Source organism: Podarcis bocagei, assembly GCF_964188305.1.
Source record: "Podarcis bocagei genome assembly, chromosome: 3".
Taxonomy (NCBI): Eukaryota; Metazoa; Chordata; class Lepidosauria; order Squamata; family Lacertidae; genus Podarcis; species Podarcis bocagei.
In genome coordinates this window covers 102309773-102337286 of record NC_138127.1, presented here as the reverse complement: position 1 = coordinate 102337286, position 27514 = coordinate 102309773, and the positions used below count along the sequence as shown (strand labels likewise).

Sequence of the window (27514 nt, the reverse complement as noted above, 5' to 3'; positions counted from 1 at the left end):
CTGTTGTTGGCTTGACAATTACTGACTTATCCTGCTATGAACCTCAGCCTGCTTGGCCAATTATGGCTTTATATTTTCTAACCTCACTCTCTTCATATTTTCTCTTTTGCATTCAAAATAATAAAAATTAGGAATGAATACATTACACGGGCAAAGTTGTGGCTTGGACTGAATTATTTCAAACTGTGTTGTTGTTGTTGTTTAAATCAACCACACGGACACGTAAAGGCTGCCTTTCCAAGTATGTATATACGGAAGTAAATTCCCTTGAAGTTAGTGGCAATTGAATGTAAGTAAATGTGCCTCTCCACACACCACAGTGAGGGGAAATCCTAGTTGATCCCTTTTTCCCCTGTGGTGTGTAAATACATGTCATTAAGTAAAAGCCAAGTGATGGGAAGAAGAGATTTAGCACAGCAATAGCTGAAGTCAGGCAGTAACCACAGAAAGCCAGCACTGCCTGGGGAGACTGTCTCAACATAGGAGGGAGAAAATATATTTTAAAGTGGGTGGAATACAACATGCTCCGAAGGCTTGCTGTTGCACACGGACAAGGTTCTAAAGAACATTTGTTGTACGAGTTGACAAGCAGCAAAAACTACAGCAACAAAACTACCAGCAAAGCATCTCTCATGGGGTTATCAGCGTCCATCCCTTTTAAAATAATGTATGCCCCATTAATTCATTGTTAGGGATGCAGGTGGTACTGTGGGTTAAACCACAGAGCCTAGGACTTGCCGATCAGAAGGTCGGCGGTTCGAATCCCCACAATGGGATGAGCTCCTGTTGCTCAGTCCCTGCTCCTGCCAACCTAGCAGTTCAAAAGGACGTCAAAGTGCAAGTAGATAAATAGGTACCACTCCGGCGGGAAGGTAAACGGTGTTTCCATGCGCTGCTCTGGTTCGCCAGAAGCGGCTTAGTCATGTTGGCCATATGACCTGGAAGCTGTACACCGGCTCCCTCGGCCAGTAAAGCGAGAAGAGCGCCACAACCCCAGAGTCGGTCACGACTGAACCTAATGGTCAGGGGTCCCTTTACCTTTTCATTGTTATAGTTATAGTTGTCATTCAGTGGGGGTTGCACTTGAGGGAGCTGGTGGCCACACACGTCTCAGAGCTGGCTGTTACAGCACAGCGGCAAAAAGAACTTATTCTACACTTAAAATCCCTGCTTCAGTTCAGGAGGTGGCCTGTCCGCACAAACCCCTTACCTGCAATGAGGCTGTGATGTGCTGAGTCTGACCCGCCTTACAGGTAAGGATTACGAAAATAATGCATGCAAACCACTTCCAGGTATCTAAAGCGTTGCCTAAATGCTGCAACAGCAAGGAGCCTGGAGGGCTGGAGTTGACACATCCCTGCCTTAAGGAAAACCTTCACAACAGCCTCCTGGATCAGGCCACTGGTCCATTCAGCCTCCTGTTCTTCTCACAGTAGCCAGACAGATTCCTGTGGGAAGCCTGAAAGAATACTCTAGGGCCCAACAGCACTTGCAGTTCTCAGCTACTGGTATTCAGATAAATACTGCCTCGACTTTTGAGGTAGAGCCCAACCGCCACGGCAAACAGCCACAAGAGACGGTGGCACCATTTTTAAGGCTGTGAGAAGATGCCACAAGCCAAATTTCGTCTCCAACCACTTCATCTCCAGATCAAGAGAAGCTACAGGTGCTTAATGCTGTGAACCACCCTGAAATCTACAGATGAATTATTATTATTATTATTATTATTATTATTATTATTATTATTATTATTATTATAGCTTTGCCTCTGGCTCTTGTGTTCTTCCACAGAGCAAGCCAAACATCTCAGTCAATAGGGCAGGAGACTCCTAACCTCACGGTCGTGGGTTCGAGTCCCACCATCAGGCCAAAGATTCCTGCAGGGCAGGAGCTTGCACAAGGTGAGCCTTGTGGCCCCTTCCAGCTGTGCAGTTCTGTGATGTGGCAACATGAACCGCTGCATCTCACAGACTGGATTATCGCCCTCCAAAGAGCTGTGCTTCTTTCTTTCTCTCTCTCTCTCTTAGACTGAGGTGGGGAAAGTGTGTTTGCGCGTGTGTCTGCTAACATGCAAAAAAAAAAAAAAAGTTCTGAGTCATACCACCTTCTTAGAATTTATTTTCATTATTACTCCAGCTCAGGTCTCTGGCAGAGAGAGAGAGCGAGAAAGAAAGAGAGAGAGAGAGAGAGAGAGAGAGAGAGAGAGAGAGAGAGAGAGAGAGAGGGAGGGAGGGAGGTCTTTCCCAGCCGGGACATTCTGCGCGCAAAATTTGGGCTCCTGCCCCGCGGAGATGCGCCAAAAAGATCACTTCCAGGGCTGATTTCCTTCAGATCACTTACCAGCCATGGCGCTGCTTCCTCCCGCTGGCGCTGTCTGCCCGACCGGGGATTGCTTTTTGCAAAGCTGTCCGTCTCGCAGGCTGCAGCTAGTGCCTTCCGATCTTTCTGTTTCTGGTCTGGGCTGCTCTCGCCGGACTCCAGCTGCTACTACTATCCCTCCACCCCCCTACCCCGCGCAGGGCTGGGAATTTCCCCCGAGTGATGACGAGCAGAGGCTGGCCCCGAGGTGACGTACTTGCCCGCCTCCTTCTCCAAAAGCGCTTTAGACAGCCCAGAAACCTCAACACCTCCTTGCTGCCTTCTCACTTGGCGTGCCGGTGAGGTCAGAACCCCACAGCCCAGCCCATAACCTTTCTTTTCTGAATGTCAAGTTAGGGGAGCGCCCCCTTTGTGATCCTCCCCCCCCCCAAATCAGCTTTTAAGCAAATATGCTAAAACTCTGGTGTCATCATGAATGCTTAATATGAGAGCAACCCTTTCCCCCCCTTTTTTAAAAAATAATTTTTATTAAATTTTCCATTTTAACAATCCAATCAAATCACATTAAGTATTCCAAATTATACAAATACATATCATATAGTCCAAATATTCTGACAAGAGCAACCTTTTCCCCCCCACCCAGTCGGGACAGAAATCCATTTGTGCTTATGGGGGGGGGGGGCAGTTGAGCCAGGAAAAAGACAGGGGTAGCTATTTTATTTAATTGTGGTTTTATTCATTAATTATTCACCAACTGTAAAGGAGATGAATTTATTTGACCCTATCTACATCAAGCTATATACTTATCACCAAACTCCAAATATAATTGTACATTGTATTAATTAACATTATTTTTTAAATATATTAGTGGCCATGTGATAATTTTAGCTTGTAAATTTTATTGTTTAATGCCTTAACTTGTATATTAAGGTACTTTTGTAGCTTTTATAAATGTTTTAAGTTTTTTTGTATCAATCCTGTATATTTTCTTTTAATTGTTGAATGATTCTGTATACATTGCGGCAGCCTTTGGCTATGTGAAATAAAACTGACTGAGAATTTATATTCATTTATCCCACCCTCCAGAATTTCTCCTCCCAGGGCAGCTCGCATATTGCATTTGACCACATTCAAATGATTAAAAAATACCAATTAAAATAGTAGCACCAATAAATCGCAACAGCAGCAGAAGAGCACATTTTGCAGCTTGCATTGCATCCTTCAGTAGCTGGACGGCAGAGTTATTTTGGATGGCCGGGAGGTTACTGATTCCCAGAGGGAGACATTTTGGAGTGATCTTGCCTCTACCCTTGTTGCAGCTCCAGTTGGAGGCAACCCAGCGCAGTTACCAAGGTGGTTTGTGGGATCATTTTCACCTTATGCAATCAGAGGACAAGCCCGTCCCTTCCGGCTTATCAAATCTTGCAGACAGGGAGCCAACTGGTTGGTTCTGGACCCTTTAGAATACAACAGCCAGTTGCCAATACCCCCATTTAGTGGGACGCAAGTGGTGCTGTTGTCTAAACCACTCAGCCTCTTGGGCTTGCCGATCAGAAGGTTGGCGGTTCGAATCCCCGTGACGGGGTGAGCTCCCGTTGCTCGGTCCCAGCTCCTGCCAACCTAGCAGTTCAAAAGCATGCCAGCTCAAGTAGATAAATAGGTACCACTGCGGCGGGAAGGTAAACAGCGTTTTCGTGCACTCTGGTTTCTGTTGCGCCAGAAGTGGTTTAGTCATGCTGGCCACATGAGCCAGAAAGCTCTCTGTGGACAAACGCCAGCTCCCTTGGCCTGAAAGCAAGATGAGTGCCACAACCCCATAGTCACCTTTGAGTGGACTTAACCGTCCAGGGGTCCTTTACTTTTATCTTACCTTACCTCCATTTTAAAGGAAGGTGGTGGAAAAGACCATGGTGGGGCAGCTGTAGGCATTCTAGGAAGACACAGATTATTTACATTCATTCTGTTACAAGAATTTTAAGGTCATATATATATAAAATAAATTTTCATAACTGTATATATAAACCACATGTCTGAAACCCCACAGAACAAATGGACCTCCAATATTTCTCTCGAAGGTAAAGTGGGAAATCTCCCCATTGTCTCTTTCCTCACAAATCCTGTCCTCACAAACCCTGTCTTAAGGGCACATTCAAGATATGAACAGGGTGTGAGCCTGTGACCTGGATTCCGGAATTAAGTAGTTATAATAACCAAAGAGTGGCCAAACAACCCAGATAATGCAATCGGGTAACTTGCCAGACAGGAGATAAACAACGCACTCAGATTTCTGTTGTAGACCACCCTTTCTGTGACGTAGATATGCTGTATCTGGGGGGGTGTCTTGGGCTACACCCCTTCTGTGATGCATGTATGATGTTTCTGGGGGGTGGTCTTGTACTCCAGGATGGGCAATTTAAAATGTCTATATAAGGGCATGTGCGCATGACTTTGGGTCCACCTTGTCTCTCCTGCGTGTGGGGGAACACCCTGTTGCAACAGTTAATAAAGATCAGGCTTACTAGCTGCTTTGCTTCTCAATATTCTCTGGTTGGGGTTGGTCTCTGTTATTTTCTCCTACCGACAGAGAACCTACAAAAGGACTCTATATGGGCTCTTGAGTACCCCATAAGGGAAAAGGAGCAGTTTTCTTCTTATAACAATTCCAGTCTGGGTCCAAGCCTGGCCATGGAACTGAGTCGCCCCTGGTTGCCCTGGTGAATGACCTCTGTAGACATTGGGGGGAGTGGAACCTTGCTCCTGGTTAATCCATGACTGAATGGTTATTATCTTGAGACAGCTAGCAACTGAGGGGTGGGGGAACTGATTCTGGCAAGAAACTAATCCTGGCATTGTGCTTATATGCCTTTGAGAATTGCAGCTTGATCTGCAGAAATCTGGAGGTGATGCAACATCTCCTGCTATTGTCTGAGGATCAAGATGCTGTTAAAAGGCCCAGGAGCAGGGAGCCAATGAAAGAGCTAGCAGCCTCTAGCTCTCACTTTGCCTCAAAACCCTCAGTTCTTTGAAGTGTGACAGTGACCTTTTTTAAAAGAAGAAGAAGCTGTCAAAGGTGACTCAGTGAGATAATAGTTAGAAGAGGGACATGCAAGTCCATTCTTGGGTTGACATTATCACACACACACACCCCTTTCTTTCTTTCTTTTTGCTTGTTTTAATCCCGCAAGTAACAAGAAACCACAGCCTGTGGCTTTGCTCTTTAGAGATATGCAGCTGAAAGGCAAGAGCAAGAAAAGATTTGGCATTGCACAAGATGCAGTGCCAAAGAAGCCCATGTCACAGTGGTCCTCTTGGCTTCCATCATGGGATTGAGTAGCTGGACCATAAAGAAGGCTGATCACCGAAGAATTGATGCTTTTGAATTATGGTGCTGGAGGAGACTCTTGAGAGTCCCATGGACTGCAAGAAGATCAAACCTCTCCATTCTGAAGGAAATCAGCCCCGAGTGCTCACTGGAAGGACAGATCCTAAAGCTGAGACTCCAATACTTTGGTCACCTCATGAGAAGAGAAGACTCCCTGGGAAAGACCCTGATGTTGGGAAAGATGGAGGGCACAAGGAGAAGGGGACGACAGAAGACGAAATGGTTGGACAGTGTTCTCGAAGCTACCAGCATGAGCCTGACCAAACTGCGGGAGGCAGTGGAAGACAGAAATGCCTGGTGTGCTCTGGTCCATGGGGTCACGAAGAGTCGGACACGACTAAATGACTAAACGACTAAACCATAACATAACATAACATAACATAACATAACATAACATAACATAACATAACATAACATAACATAACATAACATAACATAACAACATCACATAAATTACTGGGACTTTTGATGACTGATTTTCAAATATGCTTTATAAACTTTATAAATAATGAGGATGAAGCTTTTAGAGATTTCAGAGCCTTGTCTTCATTTAATCCTTATAACAACCTTTCAAGTCAGATCAGTTTCATTGTCCTCATACTGTAAATCGAGAGCTGAAGCGAAGAGATAATTGTTTTCCAGAAACCACCTACAAAGGCCAGATTCAGTCCGGGAATTCCACATTTATAGCTCTGCCTCTTATCAGCTACCATCACTTAGTGTTCCCAGTTTACAGATGAGGAACTGAAAAGGTAGAGGCTTGCCAAAATATACACAAGGCCAATTTAACTGCCGTAGCTTCTCTCAAAGGCTGTGCCCACAAGAAGATGTTTAGTGTGTATCTAGATCACTATTTCTGTGTGCTTGTTTGTGTTTCTCCGCCCACACATAAGCACTTACAAATTTGTACCTCCCAAATCTGTCTTGAGGTTTCCTATCCACATTCGTGGGGAGATGGGATGTGGTGATTTTATGTGTGGTTGCTCCCTCCGCTCAGTTTAGTACAGGCACCCACAAACTCAGCCCTCCAGCTGTTTTGGAACTACAATTCCCATCATCCCTGACCACTGGTCCTGTTAGCTAGGAATGATGGGAGTTGTAGTCCCAAAACAGCTGGAGGGTCGAGTTTGGGGATGCCTGGTTTAGTACTTCTGGAAACTTGAGGTCTGTTGTGAACATGCAAGCAGGTATTTGTTTTTATGCATTGCATGGAGAAAGTGGATGGAGAGAAGTTTTTTTCCTCTCTCTCTCTCATAACACCAGAAGCAGAATGCTGCAGAATTCAGAACGTAATATAATGGTGAGAATAGCATACAAAAACGCATTACATGGAGCGCTTTACAATAATCCAAACGGGATGAAACCAAGGAGGCGTGTGACACTGTGGCCAAATCAGACATTGTAAGAAACAGGCACAGCTGGTGTTAGGAGGCAAATGATCCCTCTTCCAATTACTAACCATTAATTAATTCACTAGCACTACTCTTAGCATATTCTTAATATTCCTCAGTACTGCTGTTTGGTAGTATTGGGAGTATTGGCAGTAAGGAGGAGTTGCTTGATGAGGGGAGATAAGGCTGAGAGCATCCCATGTGCCTTATCCTCTCTGAGGTGATCTGAGGTGAAAATGTAGTCCAAAGCAAACACACTGTTGCTGGTAATAATCCTGAGGTAAAAGAAGAAGGAAAGGAAGGAAGGAAGGAAGGAAGGAAGGAAGGAAGGAAGGAAGGAAGGAAGGAAGGAAGGAAGGAAGGAAGGAAAAATGGGTCTGATAGCTCCCAGTGATGTGCAGCTTCAGGAAATCAATATACAAGGTTTGGAATAGATATAAAACATTGCTAGAACGCAAAACCCCGTGGTGGCTTTCACTATTGGAGGCCTTTGCAGTGAAAAAGAAAAACATGGGAAGTGATTGGGCGACATATATATACTTGTTGATGGAAGTGGACGATAAATTAAAGTTAAAGTCATTTGAAGAGTTGAGAGGAAAGTTAACTGATTGGTTGCAATATCACCAACTGCAAGATGTGTTTAGAGAAGACAATAAAAGAAATGGGTTTGGAAGCATAAAATCAAAAATAGAGACAGAATTGCTGAGCAGTAAAAGGAATACACTGTCGAAAATGTGTAAGGCACACAAAGGATGAAGAGGTAAAGAGTGTTATGATTGAATGGGCCCAGGATTTGGGACATAATATTGATTTTGAAAGGTGGAGGAAATTTTTTAAAAAATTTTTTACTGCAACTTCCAGTCTGGCTGCTGTTACCAATAGCACCATCCAATCTTTGTACAAAGTGTTTTGCGTATTTTCCAAAAAGGATGAAAGCAAGGCTGAACCTGGGTCAGGAGGGATAATTTGCTGGTCAATAGATGAAATTTCTTTGGGAATCTTGACCCAGAAGTCATGCAGGGCCACCACAAGTGATAGATAGTATCTATCTTCCCATTCCTTGCAACCTTGGCACCAAGTGGCCAGTAGTTCACTGTTATACCGATGCCGTTTGGCAGGGGTATAAAACTGCCTGTATATTAACTTCAAAGCTATTCCTCTGTTCCTAGAGGAAGTGCTCCTGAGGGGAGACTTGGACCATATCAAATTCCACCCATCTTCTGCAATCACGTGACCAATAGCTTTCCCTCAGACTTGACTGATGGTGCACTCCAAGATTCTGAGGCAAGTAACTTATATAAAATCAGTACAGTGGTACCTCGCAAGACGAATACCTCGCAAGACAAAAAACTTGCTAGACGAAAGGTTTTTCCATTTTCGATTTGCCTTGCAAGACGAAATTTCCCTATGGGCTTGCTTCGCAAGACGAAAACGTCTCGTGGCTTTGTTTCCTTTGTCTAAAAACAAAGACATGTTTTGTTTATAAAGTTAATTTATTTTCCCTTCAATTTTTGAACTGCTCTTTACAGTATGTGTGACTTTAAAGAGCAGTTAATAAACTGTTGTTGTACCAAATTTGGCTTTGTTTGGACTTTTTTTGACCGTAGGAACGCATTAATTGATTTTCAATGCATTCCTATGGGATTTCGTGATTCGCAAGACGAAAAATTCGCTAGACGACAAAAATTGCGGAACGAATTAATTTCGTCTTGCGGGGCACCACTGTATTATTGAAAAACCATGAAATCACTCAATTGTGTGTGTGTCTGTGTGCTTGGTTTTAAGTCCTGGGAACAGTGTACCCAATTATTTTTCCTAAACACGAGCAGATGGGCCTTGAACAGAAGCTTGGCATGTCAATACATGTCCATGTCATATATGATACGATCTCTCATAAGGACACCTGACAGAATGGATGGGAAAACAACCCGTTATTAATGCCCACGAAGCACAGGAAGTGATGAGCAGAGGGATATTTATAACAGCAAACACGTTTGATAAAATGGGAGAGTCCCAATCAGGTTCCTTGTTCCTCATAGCCCCAAAGCAGCAGAGCCTTAAACGAGATCAACCCGTGAGTTTATAGCTCAAAACACGGCTGTTACCTAGAAACAGAGAAAGCAGGCTTATAGCAGGCTATTTCATCATCTGCCCTCTACTGCATGGCAGTGACTGTCCAATGTCTAATGTACAGAAATCTTTCCCAGGCCAGCTTTGCTGCCTAAGAGCCTTTTAACTGGATAGGATAGGATGGATGGCGGCTAACAGATTGAGGTTGAATCCTGACAAGACAGAAGTATTGATTTTGGGGGACAGGAGGCGGGCTGGTTTGGAGGACTCCCTGGTCCTCAGTGGGGTAACTGTGCCCCTGAAGGACCAGGTGTGCAGCCTGGGAGTCATTTTGGACTCACAGCTGTCCATGGAGGCACAGGTCAATTCTGTGTCCAGGGCAGCTGTTTACCAGCAAGCTGAGACCCTATCTGCCTGCGGACTGTCTCGCCAGAGTGGTGCATGCTCTGGTTATCTCCCGCTTGGACTACTGCAATGTGCTCTATGTGGGGGTATCTTTGAAGGTGACCCGGAAGCTACAACTAATCCAGAATGCGGCAGCTAGACTGGTGACTGGGAGCGGCCGCCGAGACCATATAACACCGGTCTTGAAAGACCTACATTGGCTCCCAGTATGTTCCCGAGCACAATTCAAAGTGTTGGTGCTGACCTTTAAAGCCCTAAACGGCCTCGGTCCTGTATACCTGAAGGAGCGTCTCCACCCCCATTGTTCTACCAGGACACTTAGGTCCAGTGCCGAGGGCCTTCTGGCAGTTCCCTCACTGTGAGAAGCCAAGTTACAGGGAACCGGGCAGAGGGCCTTCTCGGTAGTGGCGCCCTCCCTGTAGAACGCCCTCTTACCAAATGTCAAAGAGAACAACAACTACCAGACTTTTAGAAGACATCTGAAGGCAGCCCTGTTTAGAGAAGTTTTTAATGTTTGATGTATTACGGTATTTTAATATTTTGTTGGAAGCCACCCAGAGTGGCTGGGGAAGCCCAGCCAGATGGGCGGGGTATAAATAATTTATTATGATGATGATGATGATGATGATGATGATGATGATGATGCTATGAAACATGTCCCCTTCATGGATCACTGCCTTGCCGTGGCAAAGGGGCTTGAATAACTCAGAGAAGCTATGAGCTATGCCGTGCAAGGCCACCCAAGATGGACAGGTCATAGTGGATAGTTTTGACCAAACGTGATCCACCTGGAGCAGGAACTGGCAACCCACTTCAGTATCCCTGCCAAGAAAATCCCATGGACAAAGACAACAGGCATATAAAAGTTATGACGCTGGAAGATGAGCCCTTCAGGTCGGAAGGCGAACATGTGTTCTCCCAGTAAGCTATGGGTTACCCCATTATAAGGGAAACCTTTTTGCGAATTCCCGGCTGCGCTTTGGCAGAAATGCTCAGAGTTCCAGGTTCTTCAGTGCAGTGCAGTATATTTATTGTGAGTTACATATATATACAAATATATACAATAATCTCCAGGCTATAATACACGAGCAGTTCATACAGAGTACCTTGCTGCACCTTAAGGCAAATAGGAAGACCTTTCTATCTCTCTCTCTCTCTGACCACACTCTTCTACAGCACCCAATTACTGCTGGACAGGCTTCCCTTTTAAACCGATGACAGCCAATCAACTGACAGCACATTGCTGCTGAGTCTTCCTGACCCAGCACTTCCATAGAAAGTGGGTCAGCCAGTTGCATCCGCTAGCAACCTCAAGCCTGCAGACTTACTATCTCACACAGCATTCTGCAAATCCCGACAAACTTCTGGGCAAACCCACAGCAAGCATTTAAAGCACATTCAATGCATATTTAAAGCACATGACTTTATTATTATTATTATTATTAAATATATATATACACCGCCCATCTGGCTGGGTTTTCCCAGCCACTCTGGGCGGCTCCCAACAGAATTAAAAGCACAATAACACATCAAACATTAAAAACTTCCCTAAACAGGGCTGCCTTCAGATGTCTTCTAAAAGTCAGATAGTTGTTTATTTCCTTGACATCTGATGGGAGGGCGTTCCACAGGGCGGGTGCCACTACCGAGAAGGCCCTCTGCCTGGTTCCCTGTAAGCTCACTTCTTACAGGGAGGGAACCGCCAGAAGGCCCTTGGAGCTGGACCTCAGTGTCCGGGCTGGACGATAGGGATGGAGTTGGTCCTTCAAGTCCTTTACCCAGAAAAACCCCAGGAGCCATCATTTACACCTCACAGAGCTACAATTCCCAGCAAGCTATGCCGTACAACACTATTAACAAGCTTGCCTTCTCAGGATTCTTTGGGGGGGGGATAACTCATGAGATTGGAAAGTATGTTACATGTGCTTTATAGTGAGGGTCTGCCCACTGTTTCCAACCCCAGACAAACAGCAGGGTGGAGACCTTGCAGGGGCCTTTCAGATAAGAATCACTGTGTGTGCGACCCTGTTAATGTATATACAGTGTTTCTTAAAAAAATATGTTAAGGCGTACTCTCATTTTCCTACTCATATTGAAATACTGTCCTTCAATGAGGCCAAAATTAGATTCACAAAATGTTTAGGGTACCCCTGTGTCCCCCCAGAGGAAAAAAACACTGTGTAATATATTTTATTTAATGGAATTTGTAACTTAATCATCAGAACCTCTGAGCAGTTTACCTAGCATATGGAACATACTGATAAGATCATATATTAAAAGCAAGTTAACCTAAAAGAAAATCAAAATGAAAATAAAAGCAGCATTTTAAAAATAAAATATTTATTTTTTTATTTTTGTATTTTTAAAATTAAAAACCCTATATTATAAAATAGTATTACATAGCTTTGTGAGCTTGAGTAGGGTGGACGGGGGGGGGGGAGTAGGCCGAACGCCGAGACCCTTTGAACCCCTGGATTCAGCAAGTGTTAAGAAATAGGAGGTGATGCTTGTCTCCTCCTGCCCTTGTTGCTGTGTGTTGGACTGATGACACACACTTGCTGACTGGAGGAGCAGGCCAGGCAACGACCAAGATGGTTACAAAGCCCTGTTTCTCTGTGGGTCCACTTTCACGAGGGGAAACGAGGCAGGGCCTGCTGTTTTTATTCCTGGAAGATACCCATTTCCCCCACTTTATAGTTGGTGTTTTATTGCATTTACCTTATCGTTGCTTGCTGCCTTGAGTGATGACAGCACACGCATACACACAAAGCTGATTGCGATGACAAAAATAAATAAAACAGCAGCTGTGAGAGAAATGCCCCTTCCCAGTCTGACTGGCGGGTGCCACCGGGACTGAAATCTTAACCGTGGCCATACTTTGACATTTTCAGATTTCTGCCAGTGACGTTTCATGTTATGTAGACTGTCCACCCCCACACTGCCAAAAGATCACTGTTGCTGTACTAGCTTTGATGTGGGCAGGTGGGTGGATGTCTTCAGCCTCACTTCAAGAGGCTTGCATCGCAAGCAACCTCAAAAAGCAAAGAGGCAAGGGGCATGAAAAGGAGTCGGAAAGGGAGGCTCTGGGATGGCCGTGGTATTTCTGCCGCGAGGGGCAACAAACACTAGCCCTAAACTTGACCTAGCACCTGCATTCCAGGGCAACTGACAGAGACCCATTGACATGGTGGGGCCCACCATCGGCACTAGCAGCAGAGGCGGGTATTCATTATAATTTCCCACAATGCCCCTGGCATAGCATTGTGCTGGGGCATTGTGGGAAATTAAAATGGAGGATGAGGGGATTTTTACAGAGCAAACCTTCATAAAGCGAGACCTGCATGTAAATAAAATAATAATAATAATAATAATAATAATAATAATAATAATAATAAATTACCGTATTTTCCGCCACATAGGGCGCACTGGCCCATAGGACGCACCTAGTTATTTGGGGGGGGGGGGAATAAAGAAAAAAAATTATTTCCCCCCCCAGCCCCCAGAACAGGCAGCTCTCCGCAAGCCTTGGGAGACCGGTGCAACTTCCTGCCGGACTCCCACGCCTTGCGGATATCTGCCTGAAGCCCAAACCAGGTCGGGGAACAGCGGGATGGCGGCATTCCCCCTCCCCGCTGTCCCCTGAGCTTGTGGGGCTGGCGGCGGGGAGAAGCGCACTTCTCCCCGCCGCCAGCCTCCAAACCAGGTCGGGGAACCGAAGCCCGGGGCGCGCCCCAAGCTTCGAGATACAGGCTGCTATCTGCAAGCCTAGGGAGCCCGACGGGAACTCCCGCTGGGCTCCCAAGGCTTGCAGAGAGCTTCCTGAAGCCTGGAGAGCGAGAGGGGTCGGTGCGCACCGACCCCTCTCGCTCTCCAGGCTTCAGCGAAAGCCTGCATTCTCCCTATAGGACGCACACACATTTCCCCTTCATTTTTGGAGGAGAAAAAGTGTGTCCTATAGGGCAAAAAATAAGGTATTTATACCCCTTGTCCTCACCACCTTCACCCCGCCCATCTGGCTGGGTTTCCCCAGCCACTCTGGGCGGCTTCAACAAAATATTAAAATACAATGCTCTGTTAAACATTAAAAGCTTCCCTACATTTCACCATAATGGGGAAGGCTGTAATCAGGAGCTAATCGCTGCCCAGGAGCTAATTGGCTACTTCAAGGTCTCATCCGCTCTCCTTTTCTGGAGTTAAACCAGACTTGGACCAGGCAGGCCTTGAAATAGGAGACCTGTCCTCTGAAAAGCAGGGCACATGGCCATCCTAGTTAATGAACACCTGAAATGGTTTTTTTAAAGGTTTGCAATTCTTTTCATAGCTTCTCACCAGTTTTGCTTTCCAAATGAGAGAGACAGGTTGCCAATCCACTTGAGGAAGACTCTTGGATGAGGAAGGACTGGATAAATGTTTTTAGTTACGAGCTGTGATTTGGGCAGGGGTGGCGGTGGGATGAGGATGGTGAAAGGAAACTTTGGCTGTGTACACACCGTAGATTTAAAGTACACACATGCTGCTTGTTGTTGTTGTTGTTTAGTTGTTTAGTCGTGTCCGACTCTTTGTGACCCCCTGGACCAGAGCATGCCAGGCACTCCTGTCTTCCACTGCCTCCCGCAGTTTGGTCAAACTCATGCTGGTAGCTTTGAGAACACTGTCCAGCCATCTCGTCCTCTGTCGTCCCCTTCTCCTTGTGCCCTCCATCTTTCCCAACATCAGGGTCTTTTCCAGGGAGTTTTCTCTTCTCATGAGGTGACCAAAGTATTGGAGCCTCAGCTTCACGATCTGCCCTTCCAGTGAGCACTCCACTCAGGGCTGATTTCCTTCAGAATGGAGAGGTTGGATCTTCTTGCAGTCCATGGGACTCTCAAGAGTCTCCTCCAGCACCATAATTCAAAAGCATCAATTCTTCGGCGATCAGCCTGCTTTATGGTCCAGCTCTCACTTCCATACATCACTAATGGGAAAACCATCACCCAGCTTATTAAAGGTGCTGGGAATTGTAATGTTGGAAGAGGCAAATGCCTCTGAATTTGCTGAGAATCACAGGTGGAGGCAGCTGCTTTTGCACTTACGTAGGCTCTGCTTCCAGGCTTCCTATGGACCTCTGAGTAGCCGCCGGGAGTACAGAATGCAACTGCAAATTGATTCCACGCCCTCTCCCCCACCAGTTTCTCTGCCTCTGCAGTAAAGCAATCCCATAATACTATCCTCAATTCAAAAGGAGTGATTGATTTCCATGGAGCTGCTGGGTGAGTGGGTAAATAAACCAGAACATATTTCAAGCCACACCTTGCTCTCAAACTGCAGCCACAAAGTTCAGTTTTTATTCTTCCAGCAATAAATCAGATTCAGTACACAACTACTGCTGGGAAAATGCGAGCCCTGTAGAGATAGGAGCTCCTCCTCCTCCTCCTCCTCTTCAGTAAAGTTTATTATTATTATTTCATTTTATAAGGTATATAAAATAGAGAGAACAATTCTAACAGCCGGCCAGAATTAAAAGATGGTAAACAAAACTATATAATAGGCATATAGAGTTGGTAGCAGTGCATGAGTTAAAAATAGCAAAGTTTGCTGTACAGTAGTACCTCAGGTTAAGTACTTAATTCGTTCCGGAGATCCGTTCTTAACCTGAAACTGTTCTTAACCTGAAGCACCACTTTAGCTAATGGGGCCCCCTGCTGCTGCCGTGCCGCCGGAGCACAATTTCTGTTCTTATCCTGAAGCAAAGTTCTTAACCTGAGGTAATATTTCTGGGTTAGCGGAGTCTGTAACTTGAAGCATATGTAACCTGAAGCATATGTAACCTGAGTTACCACTGTATATGTCATAAAGGAATGCCAAAACATATAAATAGTGTTGGGCACTTTGATTCTTCCCTGCTGAAAATGGCAGGATACAGATTAAACGAAAACCACAATTACAATTACAAGTGAAGGGTTATGCCCTCTCCTGCAAAGTGCTTTCCATCCATTTTCTGAGCCCCAAAGATCACACAATGAGCTGCGCAGGACCTCGTTTTTAAACATTTCTTGCCACGCAGGTTGCTATGTAACTTGTGAGGAAATATGCAAGTTGGTATGCTTATTTGTACGTTTCCCGTCAAAACAAATCAACACCGAATCTTGGCTTCAGCGCACTAGCTGTGGAAATGCCCTACTCGTTCAGTAGGATTGGCAGTATTATAATTACAGTTGTGGCACACGGTATGAAGAGTACTTAAAGCCACGCATGACACAACTTTCATTTTCCCCAGCCTACATTTCTTTTCATTTGGTTATCTCTTGAAGTTCTCAACGCCATTGCTGGCAAGGAGAAATCAGTCTGGGCTCAATCCAAGCGTTGCTTGTTGAAACCTATATTTGGGGCACTCACTTCCAATAATCTACCTCCTCTAATAAAACAATCCTATTGTATGAAGATATTATCCTACTGTGAACGGCCCGCCCTGTGACCTGTGAGTACAGGGTGTTATAAAAAATAAATTAATAATAATGGGGCTATTTCGTCTCTCATGCCTTTCCATCTATTTTAGCAATGGGTCAGACTATTAGCTCAATATTGTCTACTACGGCGTTTCAGGAAGGGAGTTCCTCAAAGTCTTACCTGGAGATTAGGGACTGAACCTGGAACCGTCTGCAGACAAAGCTACAGCCGTCCAGCTTCCCATTTGTTCTTCCTCCATTCTTTAGCTATAGCACTTCCATGGCATCAGTGATGCGCCTTTTATTGCAGCATTAAGCCAGTACCACGTAATGGGGAAGGATAGATTATATCTTGTACCAGTCTTCCAAAGCACACACAGAAGAGGCAAAGAAACTATAAACTACCAATTGGGGAAAGCACTCCAGTTTAGAAGAGACGCGGGTGGCGCTGTGGGTTAAACCACAGAGCCTAGGACTTGCCGATCAGAAGGTCGGCGGTTCGAATCCCCGCGACTGGGTGAGCTCCCATTGCTTGGTCCCTGCTCCTTCCAACCTAGCAGTTCGAAAGCACGTCAAAGTGCAAGTAGATAAATAGGTACCACTCTGGCAGGATGGTAAACGGCGTTTCCATGTACTGCTCTGGTTCGCCAGAAGTGGCTTAGTCATGCTGGCCACATGACCCGGAAGTTGTACGCCAGCTCCTTCGGCCAATAAAGCGAGATGAGCACTGCAACACCAGAGTCAGTCGAGACTGGACCTAATGGTCAGGGGTCCCTTTACCTTTACCTTTACTCCAGTTTAGCTTGCAGTGTTCATGGAGTGAGGATTCTGAAATGGCAGCCTTAGAAGACATGCTGACAAAGGAGGCCACCCTGACCTATTTAGTCAAAAGTTGGTGGGACTGATGCCTCGAGGGCTTGATTTGTACATTTTCTCAGCATGAGATGAGTGTGGCATGAGAACCGCCAGGAAACCATGGTAATGAACAACATGGACTCCAAACCAAGCAGTGCTGTCTTCTCAACAACCACTGTAAAGGCTATAAAAACAGCTGTTTGTAGCAAAACAACTCACCCATGGGCCCTGCTGGAAATACACAAGTTAAACATCCCTGGTGGTCACTTTCAGACTACCTGGTTATTGAGCAATCGTCCTGATTCATTTGCACAAAGCTTGTGAGATTTCATGCTCATCCTGATTTGTCTGTGGGGAGGGTTGTACAATGGGTCTTGCAAGCTGGAGCCAACCGTTGTGGGACAGGTTTGACAGGGGGGTGGGTCCACCTGTCAATCACCTGAGGTTGCAAAGCCCAGTGTGGTGCATAGTGCTTTGATCAGCTGACTCTCGGAGCTTCAAAATGCTGGGCAGAGCCCTCTACAATGACTAGCTGATTGTTTGCAATGTTTAGCTGATTGTCGGGCCTTGCAAACAGACATTCAGGGCACTACAGACAGGATGTGCAGGTTCAGCTGAACTGCAGTGCTTGCAAACTCTTGTGGCCCAGCTACATCTTGACCTGCCCCACACCTGACAAAGGCAAAGATCAGAAGATGACCTGGATGGTCGCCAGATTCTGTGTACTGGATCTGTAGGCGCAGACCACCCCCCAACTCAAAATAGTCCGGCATGAAAAGCCCCAAACACGGTTCCATGGGTGATTCTGAGTCAACTCCTTGGGACAATTTATTGTTGTACATAGTTGCTAAATTTAGTGTTGTACATTGTTTTAATCGTCTGTTTTAACCATATTTGCACAGCAGTTTCTAATGTTGTGAGTGTCCTCCATTTAAGAGGCTTCTACTCTGCAGCCCCTTATAGTTGTTTTAACTGCGAGTCTTTTAGTTCTTATGCTCTTACAGTTGTTTTAACTGCGTGTCTTTGTTTTTAGTTCTTATCTGTTTTAATTATCAGTTTTTTATCCATCCATTATCCGTGTTTAATCTTGTATTTTATCCAGGAGTTTTATCATATGCCTGTTTCCTTGTCCTCATTTGCTCTAACAATTATCGGTTAAAAAAATCCTAACTGCTATTTTATCTATATGCTTTTTTAAAATTCTGGTCTGAGACCGTAATAAAGTTCATTCACACCTGACATCATATATGTATGGCACTCCAGGCAGGTGGGTGTGGCCTGGCCTGACCAAAATGGCCTTGAGGGCCAAATGGGGAGATTCCCCACTGCTGCTATATGATGTCACATCAAGCAGTTGTTTGCCCCACACTTTCCAATCACTTTGACTGGGGCGCGGGAGAAACCTGATTTATTTTGGAAGTGGATTCCGTTGTGCAAGAGCAGAAAATCCATTTCAGCTGGGCAACCTAAATTTGCCACTTGAATCCCATCTGCAAAACAGCTACGGTCTGGAAGTGTTGGAGCTCTTCCCTTTCCCCCATCCCAATATTTAGATAAGTAAAAGTAGGTAACCCCGATAATAGTTCCTGTGGCGTGACTACAAAAGCGAGCTGTAGCTTGCTGAAACACAGCCAATATTCCCAAAGAGCTTTCACTTTGAATACATTCAAATTCTGAGAAGAGAATTAAGGGATTTCAGGTTTGGCTGAGCTTCTGTTTCCTCCTGATCCATATTAGCAAATAACCATTCCTCTCATCTTGCAGGCATCTTTTGAAAACTATTTTGTTTATGCAGGCCCCTGCAATATGAATGTTCTCTTTTTCAAAGCCCAACTGGTATTTAATTCTGTTCCTAATAGATGCTTTTTGCCGATTTTGTGACTGCATGCTGTATGCCGCTTTGATGTGTTAGTAGGAAAGTGCTGATGATAAATATGGAAATAAATAATAACCCCTTTGCCTCCTACCGCTCCTAGCACCGGCTGTCATGTTTGTGCTCTGTGGGTAGGTGCCAATATTGAAGTTGGTTTCTCCTACTGCAGCTACCAAACTTCACTGCTGTTACTCATTCTCTCTTCCCAACCCCTTAACTGGGGGCTTATAATCTCCTTGTGGGTACATTCACAAAGTCATCAGTCTTTGACCCAAAGAGAATACAGTGGTACCTTGGGTTAAGTACTTAATTCGTTCCGGAGATCCGTTCTTAACCTGAAACTGTTCTTAACCTGAAGCACCACTTTAGCTAATGGGGCCTCCCACTGCTGCCGCTGCACGATTTCTGTTCTCATCCTGAAGCAAAGTTCTTAACCCGAGGTACTATTTCTGGGTTAGTGGAGTCTGTAACCTGAAGTGTATGTAACCCGAGGTACCACTGTAGTGGAACATATGCTCAGTGGTAGAACACCTGGTCTTGTATACAGAAGGTCCCAGGTGCAATCTCTGGTGTCTCCAGTTAAGGCTGACAGGGTAAAAAGGTAAAAGGTAAAGGACCCCTGGATGGTTAAGTCCAGTCAAAGACGACTATGGGGTTGCGGCGCTCATCTTGCTTTCAGGCTGAGGGAGCCGCCGTTTATCCACAGACAATTTTCTGGGACTAAACCGCTTCTGGTGCAACGGGACACCGTGACGGAAACCAGAGCGCATGGAAATGCCGTTTACCTTCCCGCCGCAGTGGTACCTACTTATCTACTTGAACTGGTGTGCTTTCGAACTGCTAGGTTGACAGGAGCTGGGTCAGAGCAACGGGAGCTCACCCCATTGCAGGGATTCGAACCGCCGACCTTCCGATCAGCAAGCCCAAGAGGCTCAGTGGTTTAGACCACAAGGCTGACAGACTCCTTCCCCAAACCCTGGAGAGCCACTGCCTATCAATGTAGACAATATAAAAGTAGATGGTCCGACTCAGTATAAAGTAGTTTTCTGTGAGACACCTCTGCCAATGCAATAATAGCTTCCACATCGCTCTCCCTCCCCATGTCCCTCCAGCACATCCGATGGTTTCCTCCACCTCCACATATACTTTCAAGAGCTGCTGCTGTCGCCTGTCTGTCCCCCCCCCCCCATTTTATGCTATATAAACTGCTGCGAGAACTTTCTTCTGTAACGCAATGGATGTAAGCGTTCTAAATGAGAAAAGCTGGTGTTGACAGAGGAGAAATCAACCTCATCAGCAAGTTTCTTCATAGCACCTGTTCCCTGGGTTTCATCAGCACTCTTGGTGCCATAAAAAAGGGAGGAGTTTGTGTGACAACCTTGGGCAGGTGAGGTGAGCCTCACCTGTAAGCGTTGAAGGAAAACATCTGGCCTGGCAGTCTTTTCCCAGGGCTAACATGGGAATCAAGGCAACCACAAAAAGGATTTCTGTCCTACCTCTTCAGCTTAGAGCTGTTAAGTTTTGTGTTTGTTCCCCAGTGCAAGAAGCTGCATTTTAAGAAGAGTTTTGGGATTTGATATCCCGCCTTTCACTCCCCTTCAGGAGTCTCAAAGCGGCTAACATTCTCCTTTCCCTTCTTCCCTCACAACAAACACTCTGAGGTGAGTGGGGCTGAGATACTTCAGAGAAGTGTGACTGGCCCAAGGTCACCCAGCAGCTGCATGTGGAGGAGCAGGGAATTTTCACAGATATATTTTGCAAAATGTCATTGACACAATAATAGTGCAATAGTGGTGGATTCATACTGGACAGTCCACACATTATTCCACTTTGTTCGCGGTTCTGTGATGCTCTAAAATAAAGCGTAATAAATAATAATAATAATAATAATAATAATAATAATAATAATAATAATAATAATAATATATTATTATTTATACCCCGCCCATCTGGCTGGGTTTCCCCAGCCACTCTGGGCGGCTTCCAACACAATATTGAAATACAGTAATGCCTCAAACATTAAAAGCTTCCCTAAACAGGGCTGCCTTGTACTCTTTCATATCTGGTGGGAGGGTGTTCCACAGGGCAGGTGCCACTACCGAGAAGGCCCTCTGCCTGGTTCCCTGTAACTTGGCTTCTCACAGTGAGGGAGCTGTCAGAAGGCCCTCAGCACTGGACCTCAGTGTCCAGGCAGAACGATGGGGGTGGAGACAATAAAGGATATGGGAGCTGCAGTCCACCAGCATATAGAGGACCAAAGGGAGACACTCCTCCATCAGTGTCTCCTGGTTATACATAAATGGTTTCTTTGGGTCTATTTATCTTTTCTCCCTGATGCTGTTGAGCCAGCCAGCAAATCTTTTCCAGGTAGTAAGGGGTTTACAATCTGGACCTTGGTTGTTGGGAGGGGAGGAACTCTCAAGACACCTGTTGTGACCACTTAGTAATTTCATGCATGAAGGTGGTTACTAGCTGTAATGATTAAGATAATTGGGGAAAAAAGAAGAAAGAAAGGTGTAAAATTAAGTGAAAATTGAGGATGAGGATTTGCTGAATGAATAATTAGAATTGGAATACAAAAAGGGGAGGTATGAGGAGGTCCGAGAAATAAGTCTAAGAAAATGGGTGAATGAAATTATATGTCTTTTTAATTTTTGTATTTTTGTATTTTGTGTTTTTATTTTTGTTTTTTGTCTTTTTTGTATAAATTTGGAAAAGTTAATAAATATTATTAAAAAAAATTATTCATGCATGAAGGACTTTATGAGTATTTGTTTAAGTTACAATTCCAATGGTACCAAGTTGTGTCCAGATCACCACCTCATTATACCAACACGGATATTATCAGTTTATGCAACCTGAGGATGTTTACCAGATTCCTGCTGGAGGCCTATTAGCTGCACGCTCAACTTATCCTTCCTGGCTTGCAAAATCTTTCCGGGTGGAGCTAGCTGATTGGGATTATGGAAATTGCTAATGGGTGCCTGGACGAGGATGATAGACCAGCCACATTAAAATGAGACTACTGGAGGCTTGTATTGTTTATTTTCAAAGTTCTCATGAGATTCCCTCGGAGCTCAATAATTACTATTGAGTCGCAAATATTCCACACTTGGGCAAGTTGCTCAGGTGGAGTTTCAGTCCCAAAGCATCATGCTCTGGTCACCTTGGTGAAGGGGGTAGGGGACTTATGGTGGTCCTATCACCCCTGACCATTGGGCATGCTCAGTAAAGTTGCTTTAGTATAGAACAAGGCTTAGAAGGGGCACATGCAACCCTGTTAGGTTCTCCTAGACCAGGGGTCAGCAAACTTTTTCAGCAGGGGGCCGGTCCACTGTCCCTCAGACCTTGTGGGGGGCCGGACTATATTTTGGAAAAATAATAATGAACAAATTTTCCTATGCCCCACAAATAACCCAGAGATGCATTTTAAATAAAAGGACACATTCTACTCATGTAAAAACACGCGGACTCCTGGACCGCCCACAGGCCAGATTTAGAAGGCAATTGGGCCAGATCCAGCCCCTGGGCCTTAGTTTGCTTACCCATGTCCTACCTAGACATTCAGCAGCTTTCAACACCATTGCACATTGACAAATGGGGAGAACAGTGCTGAAACGCATCAAGTTATTCCTGGTTGCAGAACGTGCTAGTAGGAGTCTGCTATGCCCAGCGCCCTGTAAGGTACTTCTGTTGTCTCCTGTGCCACTTTACATGGAAGGAGTAAGAGATTTGGACCCAGGTACGACTGGTATGGCTAAAGAACCGAGTTAGTTTGCTTTGTTTTAAACTGGAGTATGATTGTGAACAGAGACCCCAAGGTTGTTCATTCCTTCTTATCCAATCCACTTCCAAACTTAATCTAGGCAAGACACAGGTAGTGTTGAACTGGTGATCCAAGAATAGGTGCATAGCCAGCTCGTTTTGGGATGGGTTGCTCCCCTCTTCAAAAGCCAGGTTTGCTGTTTTGGGTGTTCTGTTGGGTCCAATATGCCCACTGCTACGTCTGGACACCTAGATGCAACATCCTGGACACCAACAGTTACATCCGGCTTGGACTGCTTTCACATGTCTAGAGTTAGTTTTGAAAGTTTTCGCTGTTGCTAACTGGGGTATGCTGCAGAAACAACTCTATGCTGCAAACCAGTGATGGCCAAACTTGGCCCTCCAGCTGTTTTGGGACTACAACTCCCATCATCCCTAGCTAACAGGACCAGTGGTCAGGGATAATGGGAACTGTAGTCCCAAAACAGCTGGAGGGCCAAGTTTGGCCATCATTGCTGTAAACGCATGGACTACCAAAATGTTAAACTTCCAAGTGTGCCATAGTCGCCAACTAACACCACGCTCCCAATTGCCCTACTTTCAAGAAGTCACGGGGCTGCATCCAGCTATGTCATACTCGCTGAAGATCCAATTAAAGTCTTGTCCACACACACCTGCTGAATGGGAACAAATGTCAGCTGGGTTTTCTGTAGATTGGCGCTTGCTCCCATTCAATGGTAAAGAGCAGGTTTTCCTGGAGAAAGTGGTGGGGCAAACAGAAAACCGGTTGGATCCGTGCTTTCTAGGAATGAGACAAGCAAAAGTGTGCATGAGTCCAAAGTCAATGTGTTCAAGTTGGCCATACCCAATTAATTCAGTGGATGTACTCAACAGTGTGACTTAAGGGCCTTTTCAGTTGACCCAATCCTAACCCCCCATTGCTTCTGTATCATCCCAACAGCCTATCTGTGAAGATTGGCATTAGCCCCATAGCTGTCAACCGTCCCTTATTTGGCGGGAAACTCCCTTAACCCAGCGCTATGTCCCTTATTGATGATGTCCCTTAAATTTCCCGGGTTTCAAAGGAAGCAGCTCCTCTCCCTCCCTCCCTGCCGGCCAGGGAGGAAGGAGGCTCCAACTGTGTTGCTTGGCTGCGTTGCTCACCCAATAAGGAGTCTAAGAACGACTGGGGGGTGGAGCTTGCATGCCTTGTGCCAATCAAATCAGCCGCGTTGCCTGGGGACTCGCCTTTGCTCAGGGCTTCCCAGCGGAGAGGTGACAGTGATTTTCCTTGCTGTATCCCCTTTGCCGGGTTGCTGCGCTGTGGGAACCACCGCTTGAGGCTTTGTTTGGCTGCCGGTTGACTAAAATCCCTTATTTTGGCTGCTGGACCCTTATTTTCGAGGCTGCTGGCCCCTTATTTTCAAATCTGTAAGTTGACAGCTATGATAAGCCCCATATTCTAACAGCTTTTGAAAGGTGGAATTTTATTCAAAGGCTTCTGCATCCCGCAGACCAGCCTTTCTCAACCTGTGGGTTCCCAGATGTTGTTGAACTACAACTCCCATCACCCCTAGCTAGCAAGGCCAGAGCTCAGGGGTGATGGGAGTTGTAGCCCAACAACATCTGGGGACCCACAAGTTGAGAACCGCTGCCTTAGAAACTCTCTTACACCAGCTCTTAGCACATAACGCATGCATGCATTTATCCATGCTGGGAATCAGTCTTGTGAAACAGCAACTCCACAGCTTGGATACTGACTGAGAGATGCAACTTCTACCACTAATGCTTTGCAGAAGCTGCATTTACTGGCATTCTAAGTAGGAGGCACCTTCTATACTCCTGATTGCAATGAGAAAAAGGAATCCCATCAGAATGACAGCTTAGGGGGAAGTTGGTCGACATTTTAACTAGGTCGAAATGTAATTGGGTCTCAGACCACACACAAACAAAGCAGATGAGAGACTAGAGTTTTTTAAATTTTTCTTTGAAAAGATGATATTTTACAATACATACAAAAATACTCTGAATATACATTATCTTTTTTCCCCCCTCATTACAAAAACACAAGACAACACATAATTTAAGATTTGTAAACAGTAATTGTTCCTAACACTTCTGGAGATTGATTTGAAGGTGGAGAGCAAATTTTGGGAGATATTTTGGCAACATGAGTGCAGTGGTGTTAAATTGGGCAGTGTTGATTCTAGGCAGGTTATTCATAATAGTACGTTGTCCAGACTCCAGTAAAACTCAATATTCCAGCCCTGCCTGCATTTATAGTCACAGCTGACAGAAAATAGGTAAACTAAAAAAGGCAGGTCAGGAATTTTTATATAATCTGGACAAGGTATGAGCAACAGTTTTGAGATTTCAGCCAATAAAACTCACAATCCAAATTACTTGTGCTAAGGCCATACAGCAAAGCCTTCAGACAGTTCCAAAGTTCAAGTGTCAGAAATTATTCCAGACAATTCAGTATTGTGGCAGATTTAAGTTTTTTCTTGAATTTTAATTTTTTTAATAAAAAAAACCCAGAGTGCAATCCAATTAAAACTGAATCACATTTAACTCTCATGGATGTCAAATAGGACAGGGAAGAGGAGTAGTGAGAGAAAGCCATGCTCACCTCTCATTACGATCCATGGAGCATTTATGTTCTTAAACTATGGGTGGATTGTGTCCTAGGTTTTCGTTTTGTGGGCCTCCATGGGAAGCAGTTTTTATGGGAAAATGAACACAGTGCATAGGTATAGGTGCCTAATTCTACAAATTTGCCTTTCAAAAGGAGAAGCACCCTTGACACACACAGAATCGCCTGTGCGTAAAATTATTCCAATCAATTTCACAAGAATCACCTAATTCATGAAATTTAACAGTTTAAGTGGAGCAGTATCCACCTTTCCACGCCGCTAAAATTGCTCGTGGGTTTCCTGATTAGAGCTGCCAACTGTGTAAAGAATATGTTTTAAGGGGGGAGATCCAGACGGCCTGTGCTACTGGGGAATCCACCATAGCCAAGCTGTCTGCATGACACCCCTTTCGGGAAAAATAGGCACAAGACATTTTTTTTGGATTTTTATAACAAAAGACGTTTTCCACTCAAGACAACAACACGAGACTTAAAATGAAGCTATGCATCCGCACAGTGAACGTGAAGTAGACACAGTCCAAGGGAACAAATATCCAAATCGCAGGCACACGGGGCCATGGATTTTGGGCAATAGCATCTTGGAATATATTTTTGGCAACAGTTCAGATGGTGCAGCACCTGCAGAGTGAAATTTACATAAGATTAAATCAGTTTAAACAAAGATAAGGTGCATTGCATTGCATTGCGCAATCCACTGAGCTCAGAACTTGGGACCACTCCACTTACCAGCTATCCATGATGTCATGCATAGGACTTTCCCAACTGAGATCTTAAGTTGGAGGTGCACCACCATTTAGCTGTGGCTCCTATTTCCCTACTTTAAATCAGGGATAGGACACCTTTTCCCCTCCCTCCCATCTCAAGGGCCACATTCCCTGGGGTGAAATCCCCCCAGGAAAGCCACCAAACACACACACTTCTGCTCCCTGCAGAAAAGCTTGGGAAAGCCAAGGAGACGAGGCTGTAACCCAGATGGGGAGGACCTCGTGGCTGCACTCGCCCCACAGCTCCCCATCCCTGCTTTAGGTGGGATGGATGGATGGATGGAATAAGTAAGGCACCTTTTAAATACATTGCTGTTTTATGGTGCTGCTGATTGGCAACTGGTTAAGTTTTGTGTGTGTCGATTTCAGGATTGTACTGTGTATTTTAAGTGTGTAAGCTGCTTTGGGCATTTTCTCTTAAGAAACAATAGCAGCCTGCAACCTGGTCAAACAAGTGTGTGTGTGTGTGTGTGTGTGTGTGTGTGTGTGTGTGTGTGTGTGTGTTTTACACGTTTTAGTAGCTTAATCTATCAGTTAAGTCTGCATATAAGGTAAAGAATACAGTGGTACCTCAGGTTAGATACACTTCAGGTTACAGACTCCACTAACCCAGAAATAGTACCTCGGGTTAAGAACTTTGCTTCAGGATGAGAACAGAAATCGTGCTCCGGCGGCGCGGCAGCAGCAGGAGGCCCCATTAGCTAAAGTGGTGCTTCAGGTTAAGAACAGTTTCAGGTTAAGAACGGACCTCCGGAACGAATTAAGTACTTAACCTGAGGTACCACTGTATTTCTGAAGCACGAATCAGGCTTTGTTATAGTCCAAGACACGCATCCTATTAGGGCATTTTAAAGAGAAGACCTCTTGAGAAGAGAGATTTAAGAGATTTGGGATCTGCAACACCCAGGGCAACTATAAACACGTGCAATAGTGACATACACAAACATTCATATGGATGTTACTGAATCTGGGCAACTTTTCAGTTGCTTAGCATATTTTTTCCAAGTAAGACCAGCTGTTACAGCCCAAGTAATATGCTCTTAGAATGACATGTGAAACGAAATAATATTGCAGCAGCCATTAAAAACACATTGCACTTAACATTGCCCGAAGAGGCGCCTGCTATCGGTTGAGCGTCAGCCTGATGGAGTTTTTGACAACACGAACTCCGCTTGCTGGAATTGGAGAGGATGAATCTGGCAACTCTTTACTGGAAAGCCGCTGCGAAAGGAAAACAGAAATCAGATGTGTGAAGCTGAGCTGAGTTCAGGTACAAAAAGACACATCCGTGGACTCTGGCACTGATCCTGCGCGGCTGTGTCTTTCACCTTCCAATGCTCAGCTTTTATTCTTCTACTTAAGTAACATAGCTGAGTGTTACGGTTTTTATATTTTATTATCAGGGTCTTTTAACACTAATTTAACCCCCTGAATTTAACCCCTAGTCTAGGAAGCGAAACTCTCAAGAGGCTGAAATTTGGGATTTGAACATGCGTATCACCAAAAGCAAATGTTTGGGACTAATTTTTAGGGGCAGAGAAAATACGTGGATGTCAAGTAAATACTTAAGGCCTTTAGGTCACAGGAACTATAGCTCCATTTCTGGTTCTTA

At 45.0% G+C, this 27514-nt stretch overlaps 2 protein-coding genes across 9 annotated transcripts in view; both read right to left on the bottom strand.

Moving 5' to 3' along the window:
- REL (REL proto-oncogene, NF-kB subunit) overlaps positions 1 to 2545 on the bottom strand; it is a 64892-nt gene extending 62347 nt beyond the window's left edge. For 2 of the 3 annotated variants that reach the window (XR_014006501.1, XM_081188617.1), the window contains exon 1: positions 2341 to 2544. Coding sequence is in view for 2 of the 3 variants with exons in the window: in XM_081188617.1 (XP_081044743.1) it covers positions 2341 to 2347 (7 nt within the window). In the remaining variant the exon portion in view is untranslated. Of the gene's footprint in view, positions 1 to 2340 lie in introns of all 3 variants that reach the window. The other variant, XM_081188618.1, reaches the window with a different exon arrangement.
- A 21971-nt stretch (positions 2546 to 24516) lies between these two features.
- The window catches only part of PAPOLG (poly(A) polymerase gamma), a 43880-nt gene continuing 40882 nt past the window's right edge, over positions 24517 to 27514 (bottom strand). For 5 of the 6 annotated variants that reach the window (XM_081188559.1, XM_081188562.1, XM_081188564.1 and 2 more), the window contains exon 21: positions 26088 to 27123. In XM_081188559.1, the coding sequence (XP_081044685.1) occupies positions 27025 to 27123 (99 nt within the window). In that variant the 3' untranslated portion in view covers positions 26088 to 27024. Of the gene's footprint in view, positions 25758 to 26087; positions 27124 to 27514 lie in introns of those variants that run through there. The other variant, XM_081188560.1, reaches the window with a different exon arrangement.